Here is an 18,364-nt window from a genome sequence, read left to right on the forward strand (position 1 = left end):
GGTTAACAGGTAAACTGTAAGTCATCCTCACTAGGGGCTTTAGTCAGCAATAAAAAGAAATGAGCTATCAATTACAAAAGGACATGAAAGAACCCTAAATACATCCTGCCAAAGTGGAAGAAGCCAGTCTGAAAAAGTAATTAGATTCTGCATGCTGTGAACGACATGTGTTCTACAAGAATGGGAGAAATTATTTGCAAACTATACAACTGATAAAGGATTAATAACCAGAATACATAAAGAGATCAAGAAACTCAACAACAACAAAACAAAATGGGCAAAGGACTTAAACAGGCATTTTTCAAAAGAGGAAATCCAAATGGCCAAGAAACACATGAAAAAATGCTCAGGTTCATTAGTCAGCAGGGAAATGCAAGTCAAAACCACAATGAGGTTTTACCTCACCACTCTTACAATGGCTTTCAAAGAGAAATCAACAAACAACAGATGCTGGAGAGGATGTGGGGAGAAAGGTACCCTAATCCGCTGTTGGTGGGAATGTAAACTGGTACAGCTATTGTGGAAGACAGTATGGTGATACCTCAGAAATATGAGGTACCATATGACACAGCCATCCCATTCCTGGGAATTTACCCAATAGAAATGAAATCAACATACGAAAGAGTTACCTGTCTTCCCATGTTTATTGCAGCTCAATTCACAATAGTTAAAACTTGGAATCAACCCAAATACCCATCAACTGAAGACTGGATAAAGAAATTATGGGATATGTATCCCATGGAATACTACACAGCAATAAAAAAACCACCAAAATCCAATCATTTGTAACAAAATAGATGAAACATAAAAACATCATACTTAGTATAATAAGCCAGTCCCAAAGGGACAAATACCATATGTTCTCCCCGACTTGTGATAACTAATAGAGCACCTAAAAGGCAATCTGCAGTAGTGAAATTGACACTTTGAGAAGCAATGACTTTGACTGTTGAGAAACATTTTTTTCATACTATTTATTGAACTCTTAACAGAGTTAATCGTATGTGTATGAAGTTAACTGAAAATAGATCTTAGTGAAAAATAAGAGTGGGAATAAGAGAGGGAGGAGGAAGAGGGGTGGGAGTGTGGGTGGGAGGGCAGGCATGGTGGGAAGAATCGCCAGGTCCCTAAAGTTGTAATTATGAAATACATGAAGTTTGCATTCTTTAAATAAAAGGTTTCTTGAGAAAAATAAAAGAATTTTATCTACAAATTACATTGAATGTTAAAAATTGATTTAAAATTAAAAGAAAAGAAAAACTGTTCTACACAGAGAGCAAAGTGGGCGGGGGGAGCTCCAAGGTTCAGGAGAGAGAAGTGAGCAGGTATTACAGGGAGGGTATCTAGGTGAATTCAGTGTGGTACTATAACAGTGGATACATGGCATTATCCATCCACCAAAACCCACAAAACTGGACAGTGAACCTTAATGTAAACCATGGACATTAGTCCATAACAGTATATGAATACTGACTCAGTGATTATTACAAGTGTCCCACACTAACCCTAGATGATGATAATAGGGGAAATGAGAAGATAGAAGAGAGAAAATACTGGATCTCTCTGTACTCTCTGGCAACCTTCTTCTAACACTAAAACTGTTTTTAAAAAATGACGTCTGTTTTTTCAAAAGTGAACAGGCAGCACCTGGACTCAGTTCCCAGCTCTGACTCCTGAAGTCAGCTCCCCACCAATGCAGACCCAGTGAGGAAGCAGCCATGGCTCAAGGAACTGAGTTCCTAGCACTCACTTTGGAGACCTTGATGACTTCCTAGCTCCTGGTTCCAGCCCTGGCCCAGCCCTGGCTGTCAAGGGCATTTAGGGAGTGGACCAACAAATAGGCACTCACTCATTCCCCTCTCTGTGTCTATTAAGGAAATAAATAAATAAATGGTAAGCTCAGGATCAAAGAAAACTAAAGACATAATGAAATGAGACAAGAGTTCAGATCCTGGATATTCTATATACAGGCTATAAAAGAGTCTTATGGGATCACAAAAATGAAAAAGCAAAAAAAGTGATCAAAAATGACCAACTATATTTGGTCAAATTCATGCATGGAAAACTAAAATGGCTCAAGATAAAAATTCAGGATCAGCATTGTGACATTAAGCTGTGACCTGTAATACTAGTATCCATATGAGCACTGGTTCCAGTCCCAGAGGCTCTGCTTCTGATACAGCTCCCTGCTAATGTGCCAGGGAAAGCAGCAGATGATGGCCCAAATTCTTGAACTCCTACACCGATATGGGGGAAGTGGATGTAGTTCTTGGCTCCTGACTTAAGTCTGACCCAGCCCTGACTGTCAAGGCTATTTGGGGTTTGAATCAACCATTAGAAGTTCTCTTTCTCTCTGTTTCTGCCTTTCTGTGTCATTCTGTTGTTCAAATAAATTAACTTCAAAAATGGGTCGGTAAACTGCCAATGAGGCATAACTAAAAAAGACAGATGAACTGAATGCAGTTACTAAACACAGAGCACAAAGTCACAGGTACAGAAAATAAATATATGTGCACTAACAATGCTTAGGACACAACTTACTGAGGTTTCAAAACTATTGAACAACTACCCAACAGACAGCAAGTTTTTCAAGAGCAATCATGGTGGCCAAGAGACACGGAGTAAATATCACAAGGAATAAGAAAAAATGTCTCTCAATGATAAAAGCTCCTGTACTATGGTAAAAATAGTAACACCGAATGCATAGGCACCTAACGAAAGCACCTTAAAATGTATAAAGAAAGAATTAGTAGAACCACAGAGGACAAACAGTAAACTCGTCACTCTAGTAGAAATGTCAACAAATTTTCCTTATCTATTGACACCAAGAAAACATAAATATTTAAACCCAACTAATAAGCTTGGTTTACTAGCCACGTATAAAGAACCCATCATTCATTCACACTCTTCTCAAGACTATACAGGGGACTGGGCATTGGGCATAGTAGTTAGGAAGCCACTAGGGAGGCTCACATCCCTATCAAAGTGAGTTCACATCTGGCTCCACTCCTGATGCCAGTGTCATGCTAATGGACACCCTGGGAAGCAATGTGTAAGTAGTTGGGTCCCTGCCCTTCCCACATGGGAGATGCAGACTCAGTTGTGTGCTCACAGCTTCAACTTGGTCAATGCCAGGCAGTAGTAGGCATTTGGAGAATGAATCGGAAAATGGGCGCTCAGTCTTTCTCTGCCTTTCAAATAAATAAAACAAAGTATTTTAAAATATTACATGGAGGGGGCTGGCGCTGTGGCATAGCAGGTAAAGCTGCTGCCTACAGCACTGGCATCCCAGATAGGCAACAGTTTGAGTCCCAGCTGTTCCACTTCCCATCCAGCTCTCTGCTAAGGCCTGAGAAATCAGTGGAAGATGTCCCAAGTCGTTGGGCCCCTACACCCATGTAGGAGACCTAGAAGAAGCTCCTGGCTCCTGGCTTCGAATCAGCACAGCCCCGGCCACTGAGGCCACCTGGGGAGTGAACCAGCAGATGGAAGACCTTCCTCTCTCTTTGTCTCTCTCTCTCTCTTGCTCTCTCACTCTCTCCCTGTCTCTGCCTCTCTGTAACTCTGCCTTTAAAATAAATAAATAAAAATAAATCTTTTTTAAAAATTAAAAAATAAAATACTACCTGGAACCTTTAGAAAACCCAAAAAATTAAGTCTCAACAAATTTTAGAGAAATGATATCATCATACCCACATTCTCTTGCCATAAGTTAATTAAGTTAATTGCCTACCTATTTGGAAATTTAAAAACTCACTTCCAAGAAATTCTGAACCAAATAATGAATCACAATGTTAAATTTCAAAGCACCTAATATTGAACAATAATAAAAAATATTACTTGTCAAAAATTGTGGAATACAGCTTCTTAGAAAGAAATTATACCATTAAATTTTTAAGTCTGCCAACATAAAATATGAGAAAACAGAATAAATATAATAAAATCGTAAGCAAATCCAGAATTTCAACAAAGTCAAAACTAGGTTCTCTTTAAAAGATAAATAAAACAGGTGACACTCTAGCAAGATTGAACTAGAGAGAAAAAAAAGGGAGAAACAGTAAACAAACCAAGAATGAAAAAGGGTGTGAAGCTACAGACACAGCAGAAATTAAAATGACAGTGAAAGATGACAAATTTGTGCCCATATATTTAAAGACTTAAATATACGGTTAGAAAACTACATAACAAATTGACTCAAAATAGAAAATCTGAATGAATTTATAACCGCATAAAAAATCAAGTCAGGAGCTTTTCAGACAACTTTCACTCAACAGTCATAGACCAGCGCATCACAATCTCACACCCAGGAGAGGTAATATTCTGCAATTCTTTTTATGGGACTGGTCTGACCACGATATGAACACTTGCCAGGGACAATACAGGAAAGGAAAAGCAGAGGTCAATCTCTGCAACAATACAGATATAAAATCCTACACTATATATTAACAAACTGAATGTAGCAATGTTGAAAACAAAATCAAAATATTTTAGTTTCGTAATGCAGGGCTACTATAGTAGGAGTTCTATTTAAGGTTTATGAAATTAGGTGAACAGATTAAACCAAAAATAATAATCTCAACAGAAGCATGAATTACATTCAATTAAAGTCAAGGGCCATCTGTGTTTTTAAAAAGAACTCACAAAGTAAGGAAAGAAATAACTTTCCTCCTGGATTAAAGCAAATACCAAAAATGTACAGTAAACATTAGGTTTCATAATGAAATACTAAAAACATCCCCTTTAAAATCAGAAACAAGACAAGGATGCCAGTTATCACCGCTTCTATTTAACACTGCACTGGAAAGTCCCCAAGACACAATAAAGCAAGAAGAAAGAAATAACAGATGTAAAGATTGTGTCCATGTTTAAATTTATATGAAGGTACTTCAAAAAATTCACAGAAACTAGAATTAAAAGACAAGTTTATTTTGGTACAAAAATATTTGAAATCCATGTATAGTTTTCTCACAGTATACTTTTTCCATGGACTTTTTGGAGACACCGCTTTGCATCATCATGGCCTGATTTCAAAAAAGTTTTTAACCTTATTGGTTGGCCCTAGCTTTATGTAAACTGGAAGAGAAAGTAAAATGGCAGACAAACATAGAAAAAGGCTCAACCTCAAAGTAACCTAGAAAAATGAAAATAATATGTTCAACACATCTAATTACCAAAAAGTGGAAAAGTGACAAAACCAACAGCCATGAAGATGGGGAACTATGGGAACTGTCACATACTGGTGGAGGGAGTAACTCTGTTTGGAAAACAAGTGGTGATATCTGGTCAAGTTGAACACCATGTTTCACACCTAGGTATACATCCTGAAGACTATCTTGGACACAGACACCAGGAAACAGTAGAGTTTTCACAAACACACGCTTTTAGAGCCAATTGTCTTTTAAAACATCAACACTGGATAAACCCAAAACTCCATGAACAGTTAACTGGATAAACATGCACATAGATAAAATACTACGGATCAGAGAGAGTATGTTGTAGCTATACATGAAGGAGAGATGACAAAAACATTTCCAAAACAGACTAAACGAAATACCTTTTCATGCATTTCCGATGTTTTAGAGATGGAGATGCATGTGGGAAAATCATTACCCCAGGAAATGACTGAAAAAAACTCAGGATAACGGCTTCCTCTGGGATACAGGGTACAGGTGACAGGAACTGCTTAGGGGTACTATTCTTTTTCTTAAGCAATACATTAATTTCAATAGCATTCAGTATCACATGTGGAATTGAATTACCCATTGTAGATAGTTGTTTTGTTTCTAGAAACATCACATTTAGATATGCAGAGAGAGAATACAAATATCACATAAGGAACCGGACATGACTACCCCAGAAGTGTCTCTTTACTCTAAGAGTTCACAACTGTCCATCCACCATAGTTGTACATAAAAACAGCATGTTGTACATAAAAACAAATGAGAATTATACCAAGCAGTAAGTAGAAAGTAACTCTGACAGTTGCCTGCTAACCAACATCCCTCCTCACTGTCCCCAGCCAGCAGACTCTAATTTTATTCAGCCACATTTCCTTTCTCCCTGCAACTCAAGCGAGGGGTCCCAGCTTGAGGGACATCATTCATTTCACCTAAGCTAATCTGCTTATCCACGGGTTAGAGGTAAACATGCGACCCTTTTTTGGCCAATGAGCCATGAGGAAGGGTCTACTGAAGGATGCCTGGAAAAAGGATTCCACCCGTCTGAGCAGGAAACCCAGAAAGGCACTGATATTCCTTCCTGCTGTTGTGCACAGACGCGATACCTAGGATTCTGGGATGCAACCATAACAAAGAACATGCTGAGAACCAAATCCATGGGTCCCTGAAGACAACATTCAGGCAACGAATTAAAGGGACCTGAAGCCTTACTTTTGGACTTGTTGGTAAATAATAAGTCCTCTTGTTTGTCATATTTTTTACTGTTTATATTTCCCCACTAAGGCTTCATTCACCGACATGCTTACCACATGAACATGGTTTGCTCATTTAATGCTTACAGTAACTCTATGAGTACTGTTACTGTGCCCATTTGATAGGTTATAAAAAATAAAACTTAAAAGAATGAAAACAAGTTATTCAAAATCACACACATACATACAAAGTGGCAGATTCTGGGGTGCCTGATTCTAAAACCCTGCTGTTAACAACCCAGTGTTGTCATCTCGGCAGTAGTAACTGACATTGGTGTCCATTCCCACCCTTCAGGGCCCCTGTATCAGAGAGCTGTGGGTGAAGTGCTAAACTCAGCTCAGCTTCTGCCAGCAGGACGAGCGTGTGGAACCGGGAAGCTGCAAGGGAAGTAAAGGGCACCTTCCAAGAACCGTGAGGTCCAAAAAGAAAGTCCCAGGAGACAGGAGCGTGCGCTCCCTGTTGCATCATCTTGTTACACGTGAGTGGGGGTGGCTGCACTACAGGTGGCAATAGCCAACACCAAGTGTTGACCTCTGAATTTTGGCTATAATCATAGAAATCAGCCATCCAGTGACAGCCTTCAAACCATACTCCCCCTGACTTTCCAAAACTGTAATTTCCTATATCAAATCACTTCCTTCCTGAAGCACCTAAAATTACAACCATTTCCTGAACTGATAAATCCTGAGTTCAGCAAATAAAACAGCAGCTTGCTTGGCCTGTAACCCATCTGAAATCCCGAGAAAAACAGAATATAAGCCACATGTGATATAGTTTTATCTTTAGGATATCCTCAGTCAAACCACGTGCTGATCCTCTTTCTCACACATGCTGAACTGTCCATTAAACTGCTAGGAGGGTTCCAGGGACACACACTGCAAGGGAGGCTCCGGCCCCTCCCATCCCTGGATACACACTGAGATTAACATCCTGCATGGGACATCTCCCCTACCCTCACAGGACAGGCTTGGTTGTTTTTGTTTTCAAACTCTTGCAAAAAGAATAATGTATTTTCTAAACACATAAAGCTGTTCCTTTGTTTTTTTTGTTCTTTGAAGAATAAACCTTTTTGAAAGGAGAAGTAACACTGTATTTATTCTCTAGAACATGTGTAATATATGCATTTTCAAAGAAAGGTGTCCCAACTTGCAAAAGCACACTATATCCCTCAATGTCACTCAATATGGTATCAGAAAATGCAATCTCACACTGAAGCACCCACAGCTTATCACGGAGACCCTGGTTCACAGCTCCGGTGAGCGCATGGAGCTGAGAGGCACTGAGGAAGCCCTGGGCTTCTCCGAGCTTCTTCAGTGCGTGCCTCCTTAGAGATGTGACGTCTGTAAGGATCTCCAGAGTTTACTCTAACTGCAAAGAGGTGCTGCAGATGAAAATGTCTGCTACGCGGCATGGTGTGGACAGCAAGTTCCAAGCCTGTGTTAACTTTTATTTCTTAAATACACTGTGCAAGAGCTCCATTCCCCCTGAAAATCTGGTCATAACACAAATTTCCACGGAGCAGAAATTCAACACCTTACTGATCCATTATGGAACCACAGGAAAAGGTCCTAAAAGATAAAATCAAAAATTCGGTGCCAGTAAGTGGAAGCTACTCCTGAGCAGGAATGACAGCCTATGAATTCAACTTCCCTCTGAAATTCTGTAGCATTTCGATTGCTCTAAGTACCTCCTGCTGTGCCATCACTCTTTACTCCAGAATCTTTTGGGTACTCCAGCACACACAAAAACTGGACAGGTAAATCCATCTGAAAAGTTTATAATCCTGCAGATTAGCCATTTAAGAAGCTTTATGCATTATCAATCACGATGCTGGTTCGGGTCTGCTTTTTATCTAAGCATTACCACTAAAACACTATTTTAAAAGAAAAAAAATGGACCTATGTACTTAGTGAAATGTGAAAATAGCAACTAATTAACCCACTGAAAACTAAAATCCACAACAAAAGCCTGAAGATCACCCCCTCACCACATCTCTGTAGATCAGAGATGTTGGCAATAAAGTCATGTTGACCTTCCCCTAGATGTTTTTAATACGTAAATAAGGCTGTGCCACAGTGAAAGAAATAGCAATCCACAGCCCCAATGAGAGGTGACAACCAAAATTCATCTCCTTCCATGGGTCTTAGGGTTCATTCCTTTTCTCCCCTTTCCATTCCCTCCTGTTGTCTCGATTCCTGAATGACAGGATTTACAGAAACAAGGAAGAGTAAAATACTAGGAAGATAAAGTAAGAAGTAGTAGCAACTGCTAAGAATTGACCAATGTGCAGATCTGTGGAGTTCATCGACTTGGCAAATGTAAAACTCTTCGTTCTGTTGCCAGGAACAGATTTTTCCTTTATCAACAATTGTGACTGTAGAGCATATGAGCGCATATCCAACTTAAGACATCATCCGGATTATTTACAAGCAGCCCTCTGACACCAACCTCCATCGGCTCTTCACCGCCTTTCACTTGGCTCTCGCCGGCTTCCCCACTCTCGTAGCTGCTGCTCTTCTCTACCCACAGCTCAGACTTCTCCACGGTCAGCCGCAGCTGGTCCAGATCTGCCTTGATTTGCTTGTAGTTATCCACATCTTGATTGGACACCAGTAGTTGCACCTGGAAACAGCAGAGTTTCAACTCTATTAATAGCACTTTCTTTATTCCTAATTCCCTATGTCTAAAACCACAAGTCTTGAAACATGTTGATGTCCTAGTTCAATTTCTCCAACATTTATGAATACTTTAGATCATATAGACCACGAAAACTTACCTGGAAGTATCTACAAACTCTAACCTATATATTCATACACTATAAAAAATTTTTTTAAAGTAAGCCCTAACAAAACTTTTCAAAGTGCTAACAAGTTATTTAAACAATACCCTAACTAATTCTACTGCTAAGTCAATTCTTCTGACACATTATCTCTATTTCTGTTTGTTCGTTTGTAAAGTGGTAGAAACATAAAAATAAGCAGAAGATAGTGATAGCTAGAACCTAAACCTTATGACATGATTTTTATTTTATTATAATTTATACTTTATACACAAAATTATATGCATTTATAAAAATATAATTCATATTCTTTTAAGTATTCACATTATTAGTCTTTAACATTCATTTTAAGTTATTTCTTATTCTTCAACATTTTCCTGTAAATATCAAGTCCTATTAAATAAAATCAAGGTCAAGAAGTCATCCATTAAGAATTTCAGTATTTCTAATTAGTAATCTCAGCAGATGTCTTACTCAAATGCCACAGAGACAAGATGAGGCCCACAACAGCTCCTGGTAGACACAGGCATTCCTCAGTCAGGACTACTCCTTGACCTTACCCAAGTCTATCAGTTAAATTCAGGGGCAAAGTAACAGCAGTGACAACAACATTCTAAGTGTTATCCCTATCCCTTAGTGCCTCCCTAAATCCTAGTGCTTGTCGCTTATGCTGAAGATAGTAACTGAAAATCAGCTGTGGGGAATTCTAACACAGGTGGTGTGGACAAGGCCAACACAAAGAATCCGCAGGAACAGGCACGCCGCTGAGCCGCTCTGCGAGTAGGCAGGCCGGCGGGTGGCGGGGGCACTCGCAGAGCTTCCGCTGTGGCGCACCTGTCTGAAGGCCTGTAAAACCTCGGCTCTCTGGCTGAAGTGCTTGAACAGCAGCTGCAGGGCTCCGGACAGCAAGGGCGGGTACTCGTGCATGATCAGGTGAATGAGGACCCGGAGGAACGTCCTCCCTCCCTCATCATCAAGCTGAACGGGATTCTTCTCCTTTCTATAAAACCAAAAAGAAAAATAATTCAGTAAACTAAAAGCAAAAAGAATTCTAAAATCTCTTATGTTTTTGTCACATCTACTCTTAAGTAATCAAAACTGTGTCCACAATCACAGAGTTATATCAAGGGTTTTGCCAAATTAGGAGGTGGAAATGAAGAGATATTTCCTTTTTTTCACCTCCTCATATAGCTGATAAGGAAATAATAACAAAGTAAAACTTGGGTTTGCCAGCAGAAGCCAGAGTGACCCGAATGTCCTAGCTCCGCCAAGACTGAGAGAGTTCCCAAACTTAGGCGTAGACAGCAGACAGACCTGCGCCATCAATCCAGAGCATTTCTTGAGGAGACATGCCAGGCCACATGTCCACCAATGACTGCTTCTTCCCCAGATGTTTGCAGACCCCTGCATGACAGGTGGCAAGGGGCCGGGGATGGGGGGATGGGCAGTGCACACATGTGTGAACAACGTCACAGGAACTCCGCATGTTCAGCACTGTAACATCCTGAAGACTGCACCTGCACACAAGGTCCATCTACAAGCTGACAGACACGTCGCTGGGCAATCTTGTCACTGTGCAAACATCATGGAGTGTAACTACACATACCTAGATGGTACAGCCCACTGCACACCAAGGAGAGATGGTATGTATGTGGACATGCTATTTCCTATTGCTCACGGGGCCATGATAAACACTGTAAAAGGAAATCACATCGAGCAAGAGAGTAAGTGATAGGAGCAAGAGACATGGTAAACATGAGGTGTGTGAGGCCGGTGCCTGTGTGACACACATATTGCTTGTTGGTAAACTTTTTTATAGATCAGCAGAAGGAGTGCACTCGAAAATAACGGTAAAAAGTAAAATAAATACATAACCTGGCAACACAGTTGTTTGCTGTCATTACCAAGTAACATGCATTGTACATAATGGTGTGGCTATGCTTTTATATGACTGGGGTGCAACTGGTGTATTTATAACAGCATGCACTGTGCTATGATGTTATGATGAGAGCAACATCACTAATTCCATTATAATTTTATGGGATCACCCTGATACGGTAACTGAAATGTCCTTAGAGTTTCACTGTATATAAGGAGAAACCATACGCTGGTCCATGCCCTCATCTTGGGAGCAATGAAATCTTTCAGTTGGAAAACAACATCAAAACCTGGTCCTACAATACAAAAACAAAACTATATTGAATGAATGCTAACTAGAGACACAGACCCTTTGTGGCTTCCCTACCTTTTACTCTTTGTCTTTCTAATAAAAACAACAGCAAAGCTTAATACTGGGGCTGGCAATGTGGTGTGGCAGGCTAAGCAGCCAGCTGTAACACCAACATCCCAGATTAGGGATTCAAGCCCTGGCTGCTCTATCGCAGAGCCAACCCCCTGCTACCATGACTGAGAAGGCACTGGAAGACAGCCGAACTGCTTGGGTCCTTACCACTGGCTTGGGAGACTGGGTGGAGTTCCTAGTTGCTGGCTTCCATCTGACCCAGCCCCAGCCATTATGGCCTTTTGGGGAATGAACCAGCAGATGGAAGATCGCTCTCTCCCTCTCTCTCTCAATCTCTCTCTTTCTCTCACTGCCTCTATGTCTCTGTCTCTCTCACTCTCTCTGTCACTCTTTCAAATAAGTAAAAAAAAAAAAAATCTTACAAAAGGCTTAAAATTGACTTTTTTAGGTTTCCATGTTGTCTGTCATAAAAATGAACACATAGAAACTCCATAATTTTAGCTTAGACATTTTACTTTTCCTTTTTGCTTGCTACTGGTTTTATTTCTGAAAAAGAAAGAAAACTTTCAACAACATATGACAGGATTTCCAATGGCATAGGAGTGTAGGCATGCCAAATACATGTCATTTTCTTTAATCAAGGATATTTCCAATTGGCAGAAGACAGCTTTATTTCTTACATATAAAGTTTATGCTAACAATGAAAAAAATTATGTTCTTGCCTCAAATATCTCAGCTTCAGGGAAGCCACGTTTGACAAGACACAGCGGTATTTATACCAGGCAAGTGAAAGGGCACTCCTATGCTGTCATTATTTGAGGAAAGACGGCAAAGAATTCAGGGAAAAGCTCAATACACTGATCTCATCTCTCTTGTCCTTTCTTTTCCCATGACCTAAAGAAAAGCTGTGCTTTCTCCTTTAGAGCTTATGAGCAGCTGAGTGTCTGGCAGGAATCACGTTATCAGCCAGAGAGGGTCTAAAAATAGATAGATACGGGAGGTGAATAATAACAGAGTATCAATAAAACTCTCAGTCACGTCTTATTCTTAGGAAAGATAAAGATGTCTCAGTGTTACGGTACCTTCCAGCAAACATGGTCTCTGCCTGAGCTGCGATTTCCTCTATATCAGGAACAAGAGCTGCAAAGACAAGTGGTAAAATCCATTCCTTCTCTGGTTTTAATCAGGAGTCACGACAGGCAGATGAACAGCAGCTTACCAGAAAGACGCTCTGTCTTCATTCTGTATGCCACCCGAAGGCACTCAGCAGTTAAAAAATACAGTGCAGTTGCATATAGACATCAATACTTTAAATTGACGTTTACACTTTTAATGTAAATTATTTCACTCTAACGTATTGCCATAGTCAAAGATACATTTAAAGGGTTAGAAAGCACCAGTTGTAGACACTTCTTATCTAGGTGAATTTGCAGATATTTATCATATGTCATATTTATAACTTAAATGATGTCATGAAAGGATTCTTTTTAAGAATCAAAATACATAGACAATAAGCCTTGTTACTAAGTGGTATTTGCAGATAACACAGTCAGTTTTCCGGAGCTGACTACTTGTACAAGTGCATTCCTTTCGCTTGGGGGACAGGTTGTTATTTTCTCAGTAAACCAATGACACTTCCTCCCATGCCCCTCTTTCAACATTCTGAAGAGACCTTTCTGAAGATGACACATCTGAATGATAAACACACCACTCACTTCACATCTCCAAAGCAGAGAGAGGAAACAGAGCAGGCTATGAAAGGGGAAAAGCCACTCTCCCCAGCCAGGCGTCCCTCACAGACTCACACCGGGAAGGAGAAGGGGGCCAGGTCGGAGGGCAGGGGTTTGCAGGGGTGCCCCACACCATCCCTCTGGTACTTCACAGACGTAGAGCTCAGGTTCCCAGAAGCCCGGCTTCCAGGACAGGAATTGTTCTGCTACTGTCAGCGTGATTGCCAGTGAGATTCTCTGGTTCTGCCACATCTTTCCTGGAAGCAACCTTTGGGGTTCTACGCTTCTGGAAGGCAGCAAACAACGCTGTTCGAATGTGCCAGAAAGGGCTTCTCACTTCGGTGAGCCAGGCTCCTTCTGCAGAGGCACAGTGATGATGCCTTTGGGATGCCCGTGCTGACTGGGACAGAGACAGAGGCACCCGAGGTCTGGCACCCATGTAACTGTACACTTGTGATGCCTGAATATTTCACGGACAAAGGAGAGTTGTAGCACTGTTCCGGGGTTACAAGTGTCTGGCTGTACAAACTCTGGCCTCAGAAAAAGAATTCCGGTAATTGGCTATGTCTTTAACAAGACGGAGTTTCCAGTCTGGCAGGACTGACTTGACATATCCAGAAAAATGGTGTTTTCATATTTCCTCATTTTCATGAGATCCTTTCTGTAGTCACAAAAATGTTTGATCATTTTCACCCTCTTCTGTTGTTACAGTCCCACACTCAGAGGCAGAATGGCTCCACTTTATAATCACGCAAAGTAAAAAGAAACACAGAAGCAGCCAGCACATCCTGGCCTCTGGGGACTGCCACATCTTTACTGCCGAATCAGGATATGGGATTCCTGCTAACTCCTCCCCTCTGACAGCTGCGTTCACAGTGCAAATCGAGGCTGGAAACTCTGCCTAGAGTTTCACCAGGACAGCTCAGGCTCCGCAGCTGCAGTGACCTCAGAGGCAATCAGTCCCACGACCTCTGTGACCGCCAGCAGGTAACTGAAGCCCTCTCGCCTTGGTCTTCTCATCTGGAAAGTGGCACAACAAACTACGCCTGCCTCAGAGTTGTGCAGATTCTCACAGGACTTAGCACCCAACCAAAACCAGCTCACGCCATGCCAGAGACGTTCTCATAGCTTTGTCTCAGCTCCTGCACGTCATTAGTACAGAGTATGTCTACATTTTGTCTCATAGAGACACGAGAGCTCTACTGAAAGTTCATGGAAAAACATGTGTTATGAAAAAATGATACATGGACCTCAAAGTTTATGCAACAAAATAATCTTTCATCCATTTTCCATGAGCTCTTTGAAGTTCCCTCAGATGATTATGTTTTAAAAAGCATGAAAGCCACTTTCAAGGTCTCAGAAAAATGAAACGCAAAGGGTGGCTATAGTCACCTGACGGCAGCAAGGTCTCCGGAGAGCCAGTGGCAGACACCTCTGCGTTCTCGCTGTTCTCGCCAAACTCCTTCTTATAGATAGACAGCATGTAGGAGATCCTGTAGTCCAGTCTGACGCTCAGGATGAACTACAAGAAATATAAACCCGGCATGATGGCCCGCTCACTAGCACGGTGTTTAATCACGAAGTCTGGCACAGGACCAAGAACCACAGCTATCCCAGGAACTAGCTAGACATCTCATTTGTAAACTCTTAACACTTCAACTATATCTTGCCTGTTTTAAGACTGAGAAAAGGGATGCATTTCCAGGTGCCAATGTCACTTTCTAGAAACACAGAAAAAGCTGAACTGCCCCTCCCATACACACATACACACACACACACACACACACACACACACACACGGGGTGCTCTCGGAACAGTCCAGGTGGCAGTACTGTGCAGGACTGGATGAAGAGGTAAATGATGATGTCATTTCACTGGGCACTTTACAGAACCGCCCCTGGTCCTGGGAAAATGCAGGGGGTGTGGTCCCCATCCTTGCGCAGAATGGCCCAGACATCAGCTAGAGCAGTGCTGATGCCAGGGGTACCACAATCGGTCCTGGAGGTAGCTACAAAGGGACGACTGAAACAGCAACACCCATAGACCATGAATTCTCCACACTGCTGTCTGTGTTTCCTTGAGTCTGTGCTCTTGTCACAATCCTCATCAATGAACGCAGCAGCAGAAACAAGGACCTCAAAAAGGTTCCCACCAGTGGCACCCAACACAGGGAATGCAGGTGCCAGAAACTCATAGGCCTCAAGAAGCTGAGTTGGAAAAACAAAACGCAGCACAGTTAATAGTCAGGAGGTCATAGGGTGCTAAATCAAGGGGTGTAAACACAGGAGAGACTAGACAGGACAAAGCCCAGACGTGCTGTGGATTAGGGACCTGGTCTCACATGGTGGCCTCCCATCCACTTATCCGAGATAAGTCAGTGCTCTGATCGCTGTCCCAGCAAAGCAGTGACCGTGTCCGCATGGTACGAATGAGCCTTATTTGGAAAATGCGCCATGCGGGCACCCATCTAACCTTATCTCGCTGTCTGGTCATCATATCCTCCCTCCCGCCACCTGCCCTGCCCCTCTTCATCTCTCTGACTTCTCTGCTCCAACAGCACCAGGAAACCTGCACTTGCTGCCCTGCTTCCTCGCAGTGTCCCAGAGCACCCACCTGCCCTAGAACAATCTTCCCAGTTTTCAAGATACCACCCAAGATCCACTTTAAGTTCCTTTTAAATGCAGCCCTCACTGGTTCCAGTCCAAATCCTCTCACCTTTGCTAGACTTTTATGCTCCTTGTAAGGACAAGGTACACCCCACATCAGCCACATTCAAATCAATTCACCAAACACTTGCAAAACCAGATGAGGAAGGCCCCACAGGCATAAAAAAAAGCATCCAGGACCCAAGTCCTGCCTCTGCAAGAGCTTTCCCCTGGACTGCAAAGAAACTCCTTCATTATTGTGCGGTGAGAGCCACGCCCACACTGGCTGACTTTCAAACCAGGAGCCAAATTACAGGAAAAGGGGAGTAGGACAGGGCCCACGATTTGGGAGCCCAGAATAGAGGTGGAGAAACAGGACTCTGGGTGCTGTCAAAGAAGGCATTTTTTAAAAAATCAAATGAACAAAACATGAGGTTATGAGATATTTATTTATTTTCACTGGAAAATGAGTACTCACTGATTTGTAGCTCATAAGTGTAACCAAAATTAAAATTTTCATTTACAAACATAGATAATTACGAAATACAAATGGAAGGTAGAAGAAAATGAAGAAAGAGAAGAACAAAACAAGGGTAGAGAAACAGGGAGAAGGAGGAGAGAGAGTTTGAGAGAGAGAGACACAGAGATACAGGGGCGAGAGACAGAAGATGGAGAGAGACAGATACAGAGACAGCAGGGGAGGGTGGAGAAAGAGAGAGCGAGAGTCTCTGTAGAAGAAATGCACAAAATGATGGGCAGGAGAAGGCCTTGAGACGGAAGCCCTGATGGAAAGCAGAAACCCTGCCAAGGAGCGTGGCTACAGAGAAATTCAGGGGCACACATTCCAAGAAGGCAGCACCGTCAACAGCAGACTCCAGGGCAGTGAGACTGACCCAGACACAGGCAGTGACTGTCGGAGCAGACACGACGTTCAAGGAGAAAACAGAAAATGCCCAAAAGAGGCAGCGGAAACAAATCCGGCCCTGATGCTGTGCCAGAGGGCCCCCAGCGTGTCCCTTTCCAGCTGTCGGAGACCGTGCGTTTCAATGCTCCCTCTCTGCACCTGAGGGGCCGTCCCTGACGGGCAGGATGCTAAGCTGGGCTCATCAGGGCCCCAGCTCAGGTGATCTCTACCTCTCTCGGACCACCGACTTCTCATGGTCATGAAACCAGTGCTGGGTAGCCTGCCAGTATTTCTCAAGATTCAGCCTTTGGAATTTCTAGAGGAACTGTGAAATGTTTTATGACTATAAATTTACTTACTTGAAGTGAAAAATACACACACCCTTCCAGGACTACTAACCCATTTCTGGTAGCTCAGTCTACAGTAAATTATGATGCAAGACTTAGTAAGCTACATCCAGAATCCTAACAAAGCCTTCAAAATGCCAAGCTCCATTCTCCAAATCTGGAAAAATATGCTACAGATGTATAAAACTGCTTTATTTTAAAAGTGTTAGGAATTCACATCCACAGTAATGGGGAGTTTATTCAATAAATCAGTGGGCATGAAATAATTTTTCTCCCTTAAATTCATAATTAGGTACAGACCAGGTTAACTAAAAAAAATTACTCTTGGAATGGGAGAGGGAGTGGGAAATGGGAGGGGTGCGAGTAGGAGGGAAGTTATGGGAGGGGGGAAGCCATTGTAATCCATAAACTATACGTTGGAAATTTATATTTATTAAATGGAAGTTAAAAAAAATTATTCTTAGATTTTGAAACAAAAACACAGAGACAGTCACATAAAATACTAAAAGCAATGATTAATAATTTTTATTGATAATAAATAAATTTTTGTTCGGATAAATGGAACCATCTGTCTCATTCAATTAAAAATAGGAATTCGAAATCAATTGTTAACTCTGCCTGTTCTGAAATCTTTCTTAAATTAAAGTCAGTACTAAATGAAAAAAATATATATATGGAGGCTATTCTATCAACCTCAAAATGCAATGCAACTGTGAGATACCATCATTAGTACATCTAACAGGCATGAAAAATGTGATTAATATGTAAAACAGCGTATAGGATTTCTTACCAGGCTTGTCATTAAAAAAAATAAAAGCAGACCAGTAAACAGCCTTTCAGAATATTTAGAGAATGGTTTCGGGCAGCACAGGAAAGCACATGGCACCTGCATCACTTGGTGGCTACCGCACAACCCACCTGTAGAATCTCAATGATCTTGAGCTTGGTGTCCATCACGGTCACGTCCTCCTGTTCGGTGGGGCTTGCCTGCTTGCTGGGGTGGACGCTGGGCTGCGTGTCGGGCACACTCATGGGGAAGATGGAGCCCCTGCTGAGCACCATCTGCGTCATCATCTCTCCCACCCCGTGGATAGTTCTCATGACGTTGTTCCCTGCACGAGAAGAGGCCCCTGGTCAACACACATAACCTCTGGAGATGCATGGCTGGCCATAATCAGTCCACAATCAAGGTGGGAAGACTGGGAAAGACGGGGAAGAAGAGCAGCAGTGTGGCTCTGATCAAGATTCGGCAGGCACCTTCAGGTGGCAGATTTTAGAAAAGGAAG

The 18,364-nt window shown here is 42.0% G+C and overlaps 1 protein-coding gene across 2 annotated transcripts in view; it reads right to left on the bottom strand.

Annotated features, from left to right (window-relative positions):
- Window positions 1-18,364, bottom strand: part of ITPR2 (inositol 1,4,5-trisphosphate receptor type 2) — a 536,947-nt gene that overhangs the window by 306,548 nt on the left and 212,035 nt on the right. For both annotated transcript variants that reach the window (XM_051850872.2, XM_051850873.2), the window contains 5 exons: window positions 17,997-18,190; window positions 14,575-14,704; window positions 12,535-12,592; window positions 10,045-10,210; window positions 8,880-9,053 (listed from right to left, as the gene is read on the bottom strand). In XM_051850872.2, coding sequence (XP_051706832.1) covers window positions 8,880-9,053; window positions 10,045-10,210; window positions 12,535-12,592; window positions 14,575-14,704; window positions 17,997-18,190 — 722 coding nt within the window. The remainder of the gene's footprint in view (window positions 1-8,879; window positions 9,054-10,044; window positions 10,211-12,534; window positions 12,593-14,574; window positions 14,705-17,996; window positions 18,191-18,364) is intronic.

The sequence above is a fragment of the Oryctolagus cuniculus genome, chromosome 9 (assembly GCF_964237555.1).
Source record: "Oryctolagus cuniculus chromosome 9, mOryCun1.1, whole genome shotgun sequence".
NCBI classification, from domain to species: domain Eukaryota; kingdom Metazoa; phylum Chordata; class Mammalia; order Lagomorpha; family Leporidae; genus Oryctolagus; species Oryctolagus cuniculus.